The sequence below is a fragment of the Heterodontus francisci genome, chromosome 1 (assembly GCF_036365525.1).
Source record: "Heterodontus francisci isolate sHetFra1 chromosome 1, sHetFra1.hap1, whole genome shotgun sequence".
Taxonomy (NCBI): Eukaryota; Metazoa; Chordata; class Chondrichthyes; order Heterodontiformes; family Heterodontidae; genus Heterodontus; species Heterodontus francisci.
Genome location: NC_090371.1, coordinates 244,144,102 through 244,161,222, shown reverse-complemented (window position 1 = coordinate 244,161,222; position 17,121 = coordinate 244,144,102). Strand labels below are relative to the sequence as shown.

The 17,121-nt window shown below is 43.4% G+C and overlaps 1 protein-coding gene across 14 annotated transcripts in view; it reads right to left on the bottom strand.

Annotated features, from left to right (window-relative positions):
• Positions 1–17,121, bottom strand: part of kiaa1109 (KIAA1109 ortholog) — a 637,888-nt gene that overhangs the window by 49,785 nt on the left and 570,982 nt on the right. For all 14 annotated transcript variants that reach the window (XM_068042417.1, XM_068042485.1, XM_068042453.1 and 11 more), the window contains 2 exons: positions 4,674–4,877; positions 3,791–3,970 (listed from right to left, as the gene is read on the bottom strand). In XM_068042417.1, coding sequence (XP_067898518.1) covers positions 3,791–3,970; positions 4,674–4,877 — 384 coding nt within the window. The remainder of the gene's footprint in view (positions 1–3,790; positions 3,971–4,673; positions 4,878–17,121) is intronic.

Genomic DNA, 17,121 nt, shown 5'->3' with positions numbered 1-17,121 from the left:
ATTAAAATATAATGCTAAACTTCTATATTGCTTACAAACTAAATTAACATGAAGTTAGAAAGAAACTTAAAACCATGCATAAATATCCTTGCAGTAACTTCCATTTTGTACGCTTAATTTATCTGTATTGCCACCTTTTTGTGAAATTTGATAGCAAGATGCTATTCCTATGAATGCAATTATATGTTGTGATAGCATTAAAATTAGAACTACTTTTGCCCCTCTCTGAATACTACAGGCTCAAGCCAATATATTTAGCCTGGTGTGCAGAAGAGTTCTTGATAAACAAGGAGGTGGAAGTTTATCGGGGTAGGTGGAAATGTGGAGTAATCAGTTCAGCCATGAACTTATTGAATGGCGGAGCAGGCTTGAAGGGCCAAGTGGCCTACTCTTGCTCCTAAGTCATATGTTCGTATGTAAGAGTTAAGATCAGAATTTCATAAAGCAGCCAACTATGAATTTGGCAATATAGTCAGTTTTAGAGTCATGGGGGTAGGGGGTGGGGGGGGGGGGGGGGGAAGATTTTATATGGGCAATGGGGTCTTGGCTACTGGCAGAAGCTTTGGCGAGAGTCCCGCATTGCCTCCTCTGGGGAAGGCCCACCGCATAACGTGCCAATTAGGCACTTAAATTGTCAGCGCCAGATCTTCCCTGGGATTAAGGACCCCATCAACGGAGGTCCCGCCCGCTGAGAGCTCCCCCCCACCCCCTCACCATGGGTGAGAGCATAAAATTCCCCCATAGAGTCATTACAGCACAGAAGGACGCCATTCGATCTATTGTGTCCATGATGGCTCTTTGTACAGCAATGCAGTCAGTCCCATTCCCCTGTTCTATCCCCGTAGCCCTATAAGCTTATTTCCCTCAAGGGTCCATCCAATTTCCTTTTGAAATCATTGCTCGCCTCCGCTTCCACCATGCTAATCGGCAGCGAGTTCCAGATCATTACCACTCGCTGCATAAAAAAGTTCCTCACATCTCCCCAAACCTTAAATCTGTGTCGCTTAATCCTTGTACCATCAGCTAATTCTTTGTCTACCTTATGTAAATCTGTCAAAATCTTGTACACCTCTATCAAATCTCCCTTCAATCTCCTTTGTTCCAAGGAGAACAACCCCAGCTTCTCCAACCTAACCTTGTTGCAAAAATCCCTCATCCATAAAACCATTCTGGTAACCCTATCAAGAAACCTAATCTCCTTCCTAAAATGTGGTGACCAGAACTAGATGCAATACTCTAGTTGTGGTCAAACTAGAGCTTTATAAAGGTTTGGCATAACTTCCCTGCTTTTGTATGCAATACCTCTATTTTGAAAGCTTTGCACACTTTTTTAGAACTGTGCCATTAAGTCTATATGGCATCTCCCCATCACTTCAGCCAAAATGCATCATCTCACACATCTCTGTATTAAAGTGCACCTGCCACTTGTAGGAACATAGGAGCAGGAATAGGCCATTCAGCCTGTCGAGCCTGCTGCGCCATTCAATTAGATCATGGCTGATCATCTACCTCAACGCCACTTTCCTGCGCTAAACCCATATCCCTTGATATCATTAGTATTCAGTGACTGCCCATTCTGCTAGCCTATCTATGTCCTGTTGGAGTTGATTGGTATCATCTTCATTGTTTGCCACACTTCCAAGTTTGGTATCATCGGCAAATTTTGAAATTTTACCTTGTATTCCAATATCCAAGTCATTAATATGTATCAAAAAAAGCAACAGTCCTAGCACTGACCCTTGGGGAACACCACTGTCTGCCATCCTCCAGTCTGGTAAACAAGCATTTACCATGACTTGCTGTTTTCTGTCATTAAGCCTTTTTTCTTTAACCAAGCTGACACTGGCCCTCCTTTTCCATGAGCCTCACGTTTGTTAACCAGACTTTTATGTGGTACTTGTCAAATGTTTTCTTAAAATCCATATGGACAACATTCATTGCATTCCCTTCATTAACCTTCTCTGTTACCTCACCAAAAACTTTAATTAGTCAAGCAAGATCAGCCTCTTACAAATCCATGCTGGCTCTCCTTAATTATCTCAAACCTCTCCAAGTCCTTGTTGATATTTTTCCTTATTATTATTTCTAAAACCTTACCCACCACTGATGTTGAAATGTTTTCTATTTTTCTTGTAGGAAATAAACTTTTTAAAACTCGCTCAAAGACTCAGTTGTGGAAAAAACAAACAATGGGCTGGAATTTATAATTCCGCCGCTGCAATTGGCAGCAGACAAAAACAATGGGGGTCCACCCTCGTGGGCCAAACGTCGCAGAGCCGCCCTGATATTAAGTGCAGCGGCTCATTTAAATACTCAGGACGGACGGCCCACCCTGATGACGTAGAGTGGGTAGGTGGTCCGTCCCTGGCAATGGCGTTAGCCACCTTTGCACAGGTGCTGACTCCATTTTTAAAGAGCTTTGAACCCTACATTTTAATTTAAATATTTAAAGACAGAGTGATCTGAAAAAATTAAACAAAGTGATCTTGCTCCTTTCCCAAGCCCCAAATAACCACAGATTTAAATACCTTCCCTCTCCCACCCCCCCCACCCCCAAAACACTTACCTTGTGCACCGGACCTTCACCCCACAAAGTGCACCAACTTTACACTTCACCGCTTCCCACCATCCCCTACACCAATGAGATGACTGTGACCCCACTTCCCGCACCCCTGCCCCCCACACAGAGAAACTTACCCGCTTCCCCCTACCCACCAATGTTCTGCCTCGGATCCTCGGACAGGGATCCGAAGACGCAGGAGTGCTGGCCACCAGCGCCAATATCGCAACGGGACAGACGGCGGGAGCCAGAAGGTAATTTATTCGTTCATTTAAATTAATTTACATATTTAAATTGGGCTCACGTCATCAAGTGGCAGTGGGGGTGGGGTGGTGGTGCGCCATGCAGCCTCGCCGCCGGCGGTAATATTGGGTTGGGCCTTCCCGGCATCGAGGTCCGTGGCAGGCCTCTCCTGGAGGCATTTTCCGGCCCCTCACCCCCGCCACAACCCTTGACGTCCGGGGGTGGGGGGCTGTAAAACTGGCCGCAATATGTCAATTTAGTGTTTACAAAACAGGAATTTTCACAATATTAACTTGTATGTGGAGAGAACCAAGGTCACTTCACTTTATAGAGTGAGGGGATTGAAACACATTTTTAATAATTCTCATTGGATTCTTGACTTTTAATATAATTATCCTCAAACCTCTTGTATGGTCAGAATATGCAATGGAGATTAGTGGAGTAATCTAATTCATTCCACATGTGACATCCAACATGTCATGGGATTTTCCTCCTCCAGAATTATTGGGTCCTGTAGATTCATGAAATATAGTATAGCCCACTCAGCCGCTTGAGCTTGTCCTTCTGTTCAACTGGAAAATTGATGATCTGTACCTCAACTTCATCGTCTATGTCATTGTCTATGTTCCGTGTTTCTTGATACACTTACCCAACAACAATCTGTTAATCACAGTCTTGAAAATTTCAAATGACCGAGATCCCACAGAAAGCTTTTGAAAATTATGACTATTGACCTGCAATTTTCTCACCTATTTCTTTTAATATTCTGGAGTGGAAACCATCAGGTCCTGGAGATTCGTCTATCTCAAGTCAGATTAGAGTTTCCATTACAGTTTGTTTTTTTACTTATATTAAATCCAATGAATTCCACCCCTTGCCTTATTAGCTTGAACATCTCTGTTCTCCATAAAATATAAATTCATAAAAGACTACTGAAAATAATTCTATTAAACTGAAGCAAAAATCAGCAAAAATTGTTTGTTGTACCGGAGATATTAATTAAAGTGGTTTCCATCTTGTTGTTCATTTTGATTGGTGTTTGGTTGTCAAACAATGAACCCCCTCCAGATCTCCTCATTCTGGACAAGCTGACTTTCACAAATTCAAGGTTAATACTCAGGGAATCCTTACGGCCGGTGACGGAACTGGCTTCTTCATCAACAGCACCTGTAGCATGAGAAATTAATCAATAGATCATTTACTTCTCTGTCCAATTTTTAAGCTATTCCATCTTGCTACTTTAGGTCTTCCCAAGTGGGCTGATAACCTGTCTCCTCAGTGCTGAAAGTGCATTAGAGTTGACTTACACACCCTCACAAAATTCTCTTTCCTCCTTTACCACCTTGCCACAATGACTTGGCTGCAATCTGGAACTCACTATGTGAAGAACCACAAATGAGAATTCAAGCAGTACTACATCATGGTCTTCAGTTATGTATTAACTCACTCCAGTGCCTATTATAATAAGACGTAATAAAAATTTCCAATTCTATATTCTTTATGTTGGGTTCCTCAGCTATCCAGTATGTATTAGCTTCAGTTTCTGTAGTTGTTTGTTATGTGTTTGACAAATGATTACATTGGAAAACAGGCATTTACTATACGACTATATGTAATTATATCATCATAAATATCAACTGACCATACCACTTTGTATTTTTTTTTTAAACAGCCTAAACATATAGAAGATTGGGCAAGTATTAACTATAATGGAAACTCATCAAGAACTAGAAACAAATTTTATAACATCTAGTTATAAAATTCAGAACCTTTACTGAGTATGGTAGAAATATTATTACACAACAGATCTTATAAAAGCAGTATAACACTGTTACACATAAGCAGCTGAAACTATATTGAATCCTTTTACCAGGAGCACTTGATCCAGGAGTGAGGCCAGTTACTGTTGTTTTCTGTTTGCCAGTTCCATATGGATGAAAAACATAGAGAGAAAAATCTGACATACAGGCTGTAAAACTCAAGCCTGATGCAGCAGTACTGGAGTAAGAAAGATCAGATTGACTACTGCTATGTCGGCTTCTTCCAAGAGGACTTCCAAATCCAGTTGATGTACCTTCAAAAGAGAATTTAGTTGGTTAACACAAAAAATGTAAATATTGATCAGATCAGTCATTCATAGTCCATATATTTAGGATGTGTAAATGTTAGCTGATGCTCAGTATTTTATTTTGGGGATAAGCTTTTAGAGGCTTCATTAAATCAGGGCAACAGCCTTTCATTATTCCTAATCTTTAAAATTCTTTAATCAGTGATTATTAAATTTGTTGAACAGTTGCAAATCAACTAACGTTAAGTGCAACTATCTTTTTAAGAAAAATAAAATTTCCATCATATAACAAGCCAATAAAATTGAAAAATAAAATTGTTGAATGTGGCAGGGCAGGTTGAGAAAATGGTTAAAAAGACTGTTACGACCAGGTGAGAAAGGGGTCTAGGGGTTCCCTCTCAGCCTTTTCCTGGTATGGCCGCAACAGGATTTAATTTTTAAAACACCATGTTTCAGCTTCCCTCTCAGTGAGTCCTTGCTCACTGCTCTCTAATTGTAATGGTAAAGAAATAAACCAGACAGGTTTTCTAAGATTTAAACAAGAAAGATGTATGATTATTAACCTTAAAACTCTACTTCAGTTAAAACTACTAGAAATACACGATGCGACCATGCAAATCGAGAAAGGGGAAAAGTCTGAAGTAGAAGCTGGAGTTCAGTTACTGGTTTTGAGTTGGCTGTAAAGTCTTTGATTGAAGTTAAGTCTTGTAACTCTCGTTGGGGCCCAGTGCACACTTTCATACTTGTTTCGTTGGTCTTCTGTCTTGAGGTTTAAATTACTTCCGTGGGTCCCTGGAAAGAGAGACCTTCCTTCACTGTTGTCTTCAAATTGCAGTCTGTTCCTTTCTGTGTGGCAGAATTCAGAAAACCCCCAGGTTGCCAGCAGGCTAGTCATGTGACTAGCTCCTTATTTGGAACAACCTCTCCGGCGAGGTTTGTGGATTTCTTCAAACTTAGCAGACACTCTCAGTGGAGGAGGGGAAGGTGGGTGGAATGCTGGCTCAATGACATTTAATGTCTGTTGATCAAAATCCATCTGGCTAATTGAATCAGGAAGCACTCCCATCGTCTTCTCCAGGCAACTGTCTTTTAGAATGCAAATGTGCAGCCATGCTTTTAGCCACTGTTGTGGTCTTTTTAAACACATTCTTTCAGGTCCAGTAACAGTTCAAAAATAATGTTCCATACGACAAAATCAATACGTCTAATTTGGCAGATGTGGTTTTGGTCACAAGACATACGGGATCCTGGGCTTTATAAACAGAGACAGAGGGTAGAATTCTGTGCTCTCCCACATGGCAGATTCTGAGGCATGAAGAGCATAAAATTGGGTGGAATGGTGATGGTTGTGGGGAGGGGGGGGGGGGGGGGAAGAGTGACCACGCCACCAGCCCGCCTTTGCTTAAAAGTAGTCTGGGGCGGGAATGCCTGTGACTGACCTTCCCGCCCCGCCACCAATTGAGGCCCTTAACTGGGTTATTAATCCCTAATTAACAGTCTCTTCCCACCGCAGCCGCAACTACCCATGCGGTGGGCAAACTGAGAAACCATGCAGACTGCTTCCCGGCTGCGATTGGCAGGGGGAGGGTCCCTCTTTCAAAGGCACTTAGTGCCTCAGCGAAGGACCCGGCATCGGGAAGGGTGGGGGTGGCCCTCAGCGGGCCACCCCTTGCCCTTGCTGCTGACTCCCCCACCTCCCCAACACCACCCCCCACCCCAAGACCCCTCCCGCCCTTACCTATCTTGAGCCTTGTTCCAGCACTGCTCCCTGGTGTTTGTTGGCTGCAGCTACAGCAGCAGCCACCATCTCTGTGGTGGCGTTGCAGCTGCCAGCCACTGATTGGCCGGCAGTTCTGCAAGGCCGGGACTTCCAGCGGTGGGGGTCCTAAATCTTACAGCAGGCCTGCCGCTGTCCAGTTAAGTGTCTAATTGGCACTAAATTCAGCGGGCCTTCCGTACAAGAGCCGACACTGGGATCTCGCGTCAGTTTCTCCCAACATCGAGACCCCTGCCGCCAGCACAAAACTCCTCCCAAAGAGTACAAGAACAAGGAGGCTATGATGAACCTTTATTAAACCATGCTTCAGCCTCAACTAGAGTGTTAGAGTGATAGAGTTATACAACACAGCAACAGGCTCTTCGGCCCATCGTATCCGTGCCGGCCATCAAGCACCTAACTATTCTAATCCCATTTTCCAGCACTTGACCCGTAGCCTTGTATGGCGTTTCAAGTGCTCATCTAAATACTTCTTGAATGTTGTGAGGGTTCCTGCCGTTACCACCTCTTCAGGCAGTGCGTTCCAGATTCCAACCACCCTCTGGGTGAAAAGGTTTTTCCTCAAATCCCCTCTAAACCTCCTGCCCCTTACCTTAAATCTATGCCCCCTGGTTATTGACCCCTCCTCCAAGGGAAAAAGTTTCTTCCTATCTAACCTATCAAAGCCACTCATAACTTTGTACACCTCAATCATGTCCCCCCTCAGCCTTCTCTGTCCTAAGGAAAACAACCCTAGCCTTTTCAGTCTCTCTTCATAGCTGAAATGATCCAGCCCAGGCAACATCCTGGTGAATCTCCTCTGCACCCTCTCCAGTGCAATCACATCCTTCCTATAGTGTGGTGCCCAGAATTGTACACAGTACTCCAGCTGTGGCCTAACTAGTGTTTTATACAGTTTCATCACAACCTCCATGCTCTTATATTCTCTGCCTCGGCTGATAAAGGCAAGTATCCCATATGCCTTCCTAACCACCTTATCTATCTGTGCTGCTGTCTTCAGTGATCTATGGACAAGTACACCAAGATCCCTCTGACATTCTGTACTTCCTCGGGTCCTACCATCCATTGTATATTCCCTTGCCTTGTTGGTCCTCCCAATTCTGGATACTACACTTCAGGAAGAATGTGAATGCTTTAGAAAGGGTGCAGAAAAGATTTAGAACATAAAAACATAAGAAAAGGAGCAGGGGTAGGCCATTCGGCCCCTCAAACCTGCCCCGCCATTCAATAAGATCATGGCTGATCTGCCCCAGACCTCAACTCTTTCGTGCCAGCTCCTCCTAGCCCTCAACTCCCCGATATTTCAAAAATCTATCTACCTCCTCTTTAAATACTTTCAGTGATCTAGCCTCCACAACTCTTTGGGGTAGAGAATTCCAGACATTTACTACACTCAGAGAAGAAATTCCTTCGCATCGCAGTTTTAAATGAGTGTCACCTTATTCTGTAACTATGTCCCCTAGTTCGAGATTCCCCCAAGAGTGGAAACATCTTCTCAACAGCTTTTATTAGTAGGGGGATCGAGTTTCGGAGCCACGAGGTCATGCTGCAGCTGTACAAAACTCTGGTGAGACCGCACCTGGAGTATTGCGTGCAGTTCTGGTCACCGCATTATAGGAAGGATGTGGAAGCTATGGAAAGGGTGCAGAGGAGATTTACTAGGATGTTGCCTGGTATGGAGGGAAGGTCTTACGAGGAAAGGCTGAGGGACTTGAGGTTGTTTTCGTTGGAGAGAAGGAGGAGGAGAGGTGACTTAATAGAGACATATAAGATAATCAGAGGGTTAGATAGGGTGGATAGTGAGCGTCTTTTTCCTCGGATGGTGATGGCAAACACGAGGGGACATAGCTTCAAGTTGAGGGGTGATAGATATAGGACAGATGTGAGAGGTAGTTTCTTTACTCAGAGTAGTAAGGGCGTGGAACGCCCTGCCTGCAGCAGTAGTAGATTCGCCAACTTTAAGGGCATTTAAGTGGTCATTGGATAGACATATGGATGAAAATGGAATAGTGTAGGTCAGATGGTTTCACAGGTCGGCGCAACATCGAGGGCCGAAGGGCCTGTACTGCGCTGTAATGTTCTAATTCTAATTCTACTCTATCCTGTCAAGCCCCCTCAGAATCTTGTACATTTCAATAAGATCACCCCTCATTCTTCTAACCTCTAATGAATAAAGGCCTAACCTGTTTAGTTGTTCTTGATAAATCAACCCATTCACCCCAGGAATCAGTCTGGTGAATCTCTTTTGAACTGCCACCAATGCCAGTATATCCTTTCTTAAATACGGGAACCAAAAATGTACACAGTTCTCCGAGGTGCGGCCTCACAGCACCCTGTTCAGTTGTAACAAGACCTCCCTATTTTTAAACTCCAACCCCCTAGCAATAAAGGCCAAAATTCCATTTGTCACCTTAATTACTTGCTGCACCTGCATGCTAACTTTTTGTGTTTCGTGCACAAGAACACCCAGATCCCTCTATGCTGCACTTTTTTGGAGTCTCTCTCCAATTAAATAATAGTCTGCCTTTTGATCCTTCCTACAAAAGTGCATGACCTCACACTTTACTACATTAAACTCCATCTGCCAAGTTTTTGCCCACTCACTCAACCTATCTATATCCCCTTGCAGATTCCTTATGTCCTCATCACAACACGCCCTCCCACCTATTTTTATATCGTCAGCAAATTTGGATATATTACATTCTACCCCCTCCTCCAAGTCATTAATATAGATAGTAAATAATTGAGGCCCTAGGACTGATCCTTGTGGCACTCCACTAGTTTCGTCTTTCCAACCTGAAAAAGACCCAATAATCCCGACTCCCTGTCTTCTGTGAGTTAACCAATCCTCAATCCATGCTAATGCATTACCCCCAATACCGTGAGCTCCTATCTTGTGCAATAATCTTTTATGTGGCACCTTCTGGAAATCCAAATACACTACATCTACCAGTTCCCCTTTATCAACTCTGCTTGTTATATCCTCAAAGAACTCTAGCAAATTTGTCAAACACTATTTCCCTTTCACAAAACCATGTTGACTCTGTTTGATTGCATTAAGTTTTTCTAAATGTCCTGCTATTTCTTCCTTAATAATGGACTCTAGCATTTTCCCACCGGCCTATAGTTTCCTGCTTTTTGTCTCCCTCCTTTCTTGAATAGGGACGTCACATTAGCGGCTTTCCAATCTGCTTGGACCCTCCCGGAATCCAGTGAGTTCTGGAATATTTCGACCAATGCCTCCACTATCTCTGCAGCCACTTCCTTTTAACAACCGATATTAGGCTGACTGGCCTATAGTTTCCTGCTTTTTGTCTCTCTCCCTTCTTCAACAGGAGCGTCACATTAGCAGTTTTCGAATCCACCGGAATCCAGTGAGTTCTTTTAGTTTAGAGATACAGCACTGAAACAGGCCCTTCGGCCCACCGAGTCTGTGCCGACCATCAACCACCCATTTATACTAATCCTACACTAATCCCATATTCCTACCACATCCCCACCTGTCCCTATATCTCCCTACCACCTACCTATACTAGGGGCAATTTATAATGGCCAATTAACCTATCAACCTGCAAGTCTTTGGCATGTGGGAGGAAACCGGAGCATCCAGTGGAAACCCACGCAGACACAGGGAGAACTTGCAAACTCCACACAGGCAGTACCCAGAATTGAACCCGGGTCGCTGGAGCTGTGAGGCTGCGGTGCTAACCACTGCGCCACTGTTCTGGAATATTTCAAACAATGCCTCCACTATCTCTGCAGCCTGTAAAACTCTTGGATGCAAGCCATCAGGTTCTGGCGACTTGTCTGCCTTTAGTCCCATTAGTTTGTCAAATACTTTGTCCCTCATGATAGAGACTGTGACAAGATCTTTCCTCCCATTAGCTCCTTGCTTATCTGATATCTGTGGGATGTTTAGAGAGTCTTCCACCGTGAAGGCCGATGCAAAATCTTGGTTTAAATTATCTGCCATTTCCCTGTTCCCCATTATCAATTCTCCAGTACCATCCTCCAAGGGTTCCAACACTCACTTTAGCTATTCTCTTATTATTTACCCATAGAAGCTCTTGCTGTTCTTTTACATTTCTTGCCAATTTACTTTCATACTCAATTTTCTCCCTCTTTATTAGCTTTTTAGTCATCCGCTGCTGGTTCCTAAAAAATTCCCAATCCTCTGGCCTACCAATAGTTTTTGTCGCTTTTTATGCCTTAGTTTTTGATTGGATACTGTCCTTGAACGCCTTTGTTAACCACGGGTGGTTCATCCTTCTCATCGAGTCCTTTTTGACCGGGATAAATCTTTGCTGAGCCTTATGAAATATCTGCTTAAATGTCTGCCACTGCTCATCCACTGACCTTCCCCTTAGTCTATTTTCCCAGCCCACTTTAGATAACTCTTTCTTCATACCTCCATAATTGCACTTGTTGAGGACACAGGTTTGAGACCTCAAACTGAATTTGAAATTCTACCATGTTGTGATAGCTATCTCCTAGAGGATCCTTAACTATGATATCTCTTATTAATCCTACTTCATTACAAATTACCAGATCTAAATTAGGAGAATGGTTCCAAGGATGAGGGACTTCAGCCACATGGATAGATAAGAGAAGCTGGGGTTGTTCTCCTTAAAGAGAAAGCTGAGAGGAGACTTGATAGAGGTGTTCAAAATCAAGAGGGGTCTGGACAGAGTAGATAGAGAGAAACTGTTCCCATTGGTGGAAGGGCTGAGAACCAGGGGACACCAAATGTAAGGTGACTGGTAAAAGAAACAATGGCGACATGAGGAAAATTTTTACACAGTGAGTGCTTAGGATCTCAAATGCACTGCCTGAGAGTGTGGTGGAGGCAGATTTAATAGTGACTTTCAAAAGAGAATTGGATCATTATTCGAAGAGAAAAAATTTGCAGGGCCACAGGGAAAGGGCAGGGGAGTGGGACTGAGTAGCTCTTGCAGAGAGCCGGCATGGACACAACAGTCCTAATGACCTCATTCTGTGCTGTAATCATTCTATGATTGTACTGGTGCCCTTAAGCTTTTACTTGGGACTGTATCTAGTTGTGTGGCCATCTTTAATAATTTTGCTTTTGTTTTTTAAAAAAAAGAGCTCGCTAAGCAGGATAAAACACATTTTTGCTATAATATCAAATGTGATTATTTGTAACTATGTTTGATATATATTTTGAGAGAAGCCTTGGCTCAGTGGTAGCATTCTTGCTTCTGCCGGGTTATAGGTTTGAGCGCCACTCTAGACATTTCCAGCTAGCAGAGATGAGAATTCTAGTCCCTGAACACTGGGTTAACATCCAGCAGTATACTTGTGTTCAACAGAGGCGAGTGTCCCTCATAGCTCCAGCAAGCGAGAAACCAGAGCTCTGTTCCTTAAACACTGTGTCATGCAGGCCCCCACCTGCCAAGACTGAGGCACACATTATTTTGCCACATGAACATTAAAACTTAAAATTGTGGTTGGGAAGAAAGGAAGGCCCATCACAAGGAATTGCCAAGCCCCTGACTGGAAAGACATTTGCATGCTGGCAGACAGTGTTGGAACAAGGGACCCAGTCCTTGCTTCCCCAATCCACAGAAGAAAAGGTCAAACCAGTTTAGTCACATGACTGGCTGACTGTTGGAGATTTTTGAATTTGAACTTGCTGAGAGAGAAAACTTAGAAAGCTGTTTGCTCCTAGACTGGAAAAGACCTCTCTCCTGTCTGCTCTCATCTCGTTCTCAACTACTTCGGAAACAACTGAAGACATGTAAACTCAGAGAGAGAAAAGTCTCCTATGTGAACAAGGTTTAAGAAGAATACTGGGCCCCAACAAAAAGTAAAAGCTGTCTACAATCAAAGACTCTACAGCAAGCTGGAAACAGAGAAACAGTAACAACAAACACCCTCAGAGACTGCCTCAAACCTCTCTATTTTTCTTCTGCTCTTTTCTGTCCCTATTTGCATGTGCCTATCACGTGTGCATGGTAGCATGGGCGTGTTGTATATCTGTAGGTGTTAACCAAATTAGAGTTTAAGTAAGTTTTGATAAATTTCACTTTTCTTCTTTAAACCTGAGAAAACCTGGTCGTGCTCATTTCTTTGCCTTATAATTGGAAAGTGGTGAACAAGGATTCACCAAGGGGGAGCTCAAAACACAGTGTTTTTAAAAATCAAACCCTGTTACAATAAGATCCTTAGATACCTTTCTCACCTGGTCGTAACAACTGGATTGACATCCGCTGGGAGTGGAGTGGCAAACCCCATCACATCTAATCACTTCTCCTTGTAGGAGTTATGACTAGTGACCTATTCACGTAATAAAGGAAATAGTTGCAGAAACAAATCAGAGTTCAAACTGTTAAAGCAATGGAAGAAATGGGTTTCCTCCTGTGCCATGGGCACAGATAAGAGAATATATATCATAGTAATACAATTGGATAAAAGCTAGAGACCCAAGTCAATGGGACAAAGAATCACATTTTAAGGATTAAATGGTCTCTTCTTACATTCCAAAATTTGGATAGTGCAATTCCTTCATAATTAGCAAGAAAGCAACGATTGGTTTTTCCTCATTGTTCAACTGGCTCGACACTCAAATCCTACTTTTGACATTGCATCCTTCACTATATAAAAATAGCTATTTGGGATTCAACTTGAGTTCTTAACCCATAGAAAGCAGCAGAAAACACATGCATGCCATCTAGCCGTGCTTTACACGAACAAGCTTTGATTTAGCATCTGTCACTGGCATGTCATGCGGCTTCCACAAATTCCAGGATAGCACTGGCCATAACAGTGGAGAATCACTGTAAATCAAAGTTAAATGCCAAAATTTAGACCATACTTTTAATCACTAACAGCTTTTAATGAATAGGTCATTAGTTGAGGTCATGAGACTAAAGATTAGTACAATAAAAACAATTTGCAATTATATAATACTGTAAAACATAACAAGGCACTCCACAGAACTGTTAGCAAACAAAACTGGACATAGAGTTACAAAAGAAGATATTAGGACAGATGACAAAGTTTAGTCAAATAGGTTGGTTTTAAGGGGTGTCCTAAAGGAGGAGAATGGGCCGGAGAGAATTAGGGAGGAAATTCCAGAGCTTAGGGTCTAAGTAGCTGAAGGCATGGACACCCATGGTGGAATGGTTCAAATCAGGGATGCTCATGAGGCCAGAATTGGAGGAGCAGAGAGATCATGGAAGGTTGTAGGGCTGGAGGAGGTTATAGAGGCCATGGAGAGATTTACAACAAGAATGAGAATTTTAAAATCAAGGCAATGTCATTGCAGATCAGTGGACACAGGAGTGAATGGAACTTGGCACGAGTTAGGATCTGCGTAGCAAGGTCTTAGATGAGCTCAAGTTTATGGAGTGTGGAAGATGAGAGGTTGGTCAGGACAGCATTGGAATAGTCAAGTTGAGAAGTGACAAAGGCATGAATGAAGGTTTCAGTAGCACATGAGCCAAGGCAGGTGCGGAGATGGGTGACAAATGGAGGTGGTTGTATGCAGTCTTGGTGATGGAGTGGATATGTATTTGGAAGCTCATCTTGGGGTCAAATATGACACTAAGGTTGCCTATGGCTGGTGCAGCCTCAGGCAGTCACCAGGGAAAGGGTGGCTAGGTAATGGAATTTGTGATGAAGAACGAAGAGATTGGCTTCAGGCTGCCCACCATTTAGTTGGAGAAAATTTCTGCTCGTCCAGTGCTGGTAATCAGACAAGCAGCATCACAAATCAGAGCAGTGGAGGGGTTGAGAGGTTTGGTGGCAAGATGGAGTTGGGTGTTGTCAGCATACACGTGGAACCTAACACTGTGTTTCAGATATAAAAACAAGAAATGCTGGAAATACTCAGCAGGTCTGGTAGCATCTGTGGAGAGAGAAGCAGAGTTAACGTTTCGGGTCAGAGACCCTTCTTCGGATTTCCAGCATCCGCAGTATTTTGCTTTTATATTACTGTGTTTCAGATGATGTCACTGAAGTGTAGCATGTAGATGAGATGTAAGTGGCGCTGTCGTGTTCCTTTGCTCTACACAAATACACCAATCACACTGAAACGATTGGTACGTACAAGATAGGTTTGTTTTATTTGTGAACTCGGATTGTTATAGATATATTACAACTAGAATACAGAGAGCTCATTAGGAACGTCTAAGCCTTGGGATTCACCTTTCACAAATGGCATGGTCACATTCTACGTGAGATCATCTCCCTTCGAGATGATCTCGCCCACACTCTGTACGTGTCCTTGAAGCAACATAATACAACATCCCCCTTTTTCCAAAGATAAACACTACACCGAGTAAACAGGTTGTTGTAAAAACTATTTACATAAAGATGGATTTCCACTTATCATTAAGAGTTTAACAGTCTCTATAGCATATAGGTGGTTCACTGATTCTTCCAGATCTCGTTATGGTAAAAGCCTTTTGAAATCTGGACTCACCCTTTCATTGTTCTCTACTTGTAGATACATCAGTTTCCTGTGTGCAATCATGGTGCTGGCTGTTGTCACCTTTATCTATAATCCTATTCTCTGGCATGACCTTAGAGCATGTTCTTGATGCAACTGGAGTGCAGGATGATACACAGCTGGCTTCGGTTTCTCTTTTTTTGTTTGTTCATGAGACGTGGGCATCGCTGGCTAGGCCAGCATTTATTGCCCATCCCCAATTACCCTTGAGAAGATGGTGGTGAGCTGCCTTCTTGAACTGCTGCAGTCCTTGCGTGTTGGTACACCAACAGTGCTGTTAGAAAGGGAGTTCCAGAATTTTGACCCAGCGACAGTGAAGGAACAGCGATATAATTTCAAGTCAGGATGGCGTGTGGCTTGAAGCGGAACTTGCAGGTGTTGGTGTTCCCATTCTTCTGCTGCCTTTGTCCTTCTAGGTGGTAGAGGTCGAAGGTTTGGAAGGTGCTGTCGAAGGAGTCTTGGTGAGTTGCTGCAGTGCATCTTGTAGAGAAACTGGCACCGCTTTCACATCTTTTTTCCGGGATCCAGACGTATCCTGGAACTGGTGTATACAGAATCGAAAAAATTCACCTTACGCTTCTTACTGTTGAAGATGAGTCCTTCACAACAAGCTGCTGCCATCAACAAGTTTAGACTGCGGTCGTGTTCCTCTTTTGTTTTTCCCATTACCGCAATATCGTCTGTAATACATATGCAACCTGGGAAATTTTCTGTGATTCTGTCAATGTACTATGGAACAGGTCCTAGCTAACCACTGGAAGCAGATATCTTCCAAATGGCATCCTGAAGGTAGTTATCTCAAGAATCCTCTTCTGGATGAGCTGACCAATACCCATGCTTGGCATCCAACTTGGAGAAAAGCTTTGCTCCTGAGAATTTGGGATTCAATTCCTCTAATATAGAAATCTTTTGCGGGCGTCTCTTTAATGCGAGATTCAACTGCCTTGGGTCTAAGCATATCCAAATTGTGCCATCTTTCTTTACGATGCACGTGATTGAGCTGCACCAGTTGGTGTGCTAGTGCACATGAAGGATAATTCGGTCTCGTTCCATGTAGTCCAGCTCGGCCTTTAGTTTCTCCTGTATGTGTACACTGCACTTTCTGGGAGGATCGATCAATGAAGTTGCATCTTCTTTTAGGCGTAGGACAGCATCAACACGGAAACTCCCTATGGCATCAAATCTGTCCAAGTACATCACTTGCAAGTCATGGACTGACTCAATATGTTCGTTCCTGGCACCTTTCATTGTCATTGCTGCATTGGAGATCCTGTGAATGGTTACAATGTTCAGTTCCTTGCACACGGGTAGCCCTGCTACCGCTGGTCAACTTAGGTCCACTGGGTAGAAAACCTGCGGTGACCACGCAAATCTGCATAGCTGCCCCTCAATGTTATTGTGCCAATGCAATGGATGGGTGATCCACTGTACACCGATAATCTGGCCATTGTAGACTGCACTAACAACTCCCAACAGTCAAGGTACACGTCCTTTAAGATTCTAACTGGAAATATGCTTGCCCTCACGCCAGCGTCAATCTTGGTGGTGAGCTCGTGTTTGCCACTTTTTTTTCCGGGCATATTATGCTAATTGTAGCAAATGTTTCGAATTGTGTGATGACATCAACATGTTGTGTTACACTTCTAATGCGGAAAGCTTGTTCATTTTCAGTTGAAAGATTTTCCCTGTTTGGCTCTTTGCCCTGGTCTTTCTTACCGCCGACTTTGTGTAGGTGCCTGCGTATCTGGCGTATCTCTTGTCGCTGCCAGTATGCTGTATATACTTCTTTCTGGGTCGTCTGGTTGCGTTATCTGAACTCGACTTTCTGCAATGGCATGCCCAATGTCCTCTAAGACTGCGTACCTTGCAAAGGTCTTGGAAAGCAGGACAGCAACTTGGTGGGTGCAGGAGACCGCATTTCCCACATGATTTGTTTGTTTTTTGAACCTTCAGAAGAAGCTGATTCTCCAGTGTGCTCCAAAATTTGGCAGGATCCTTCT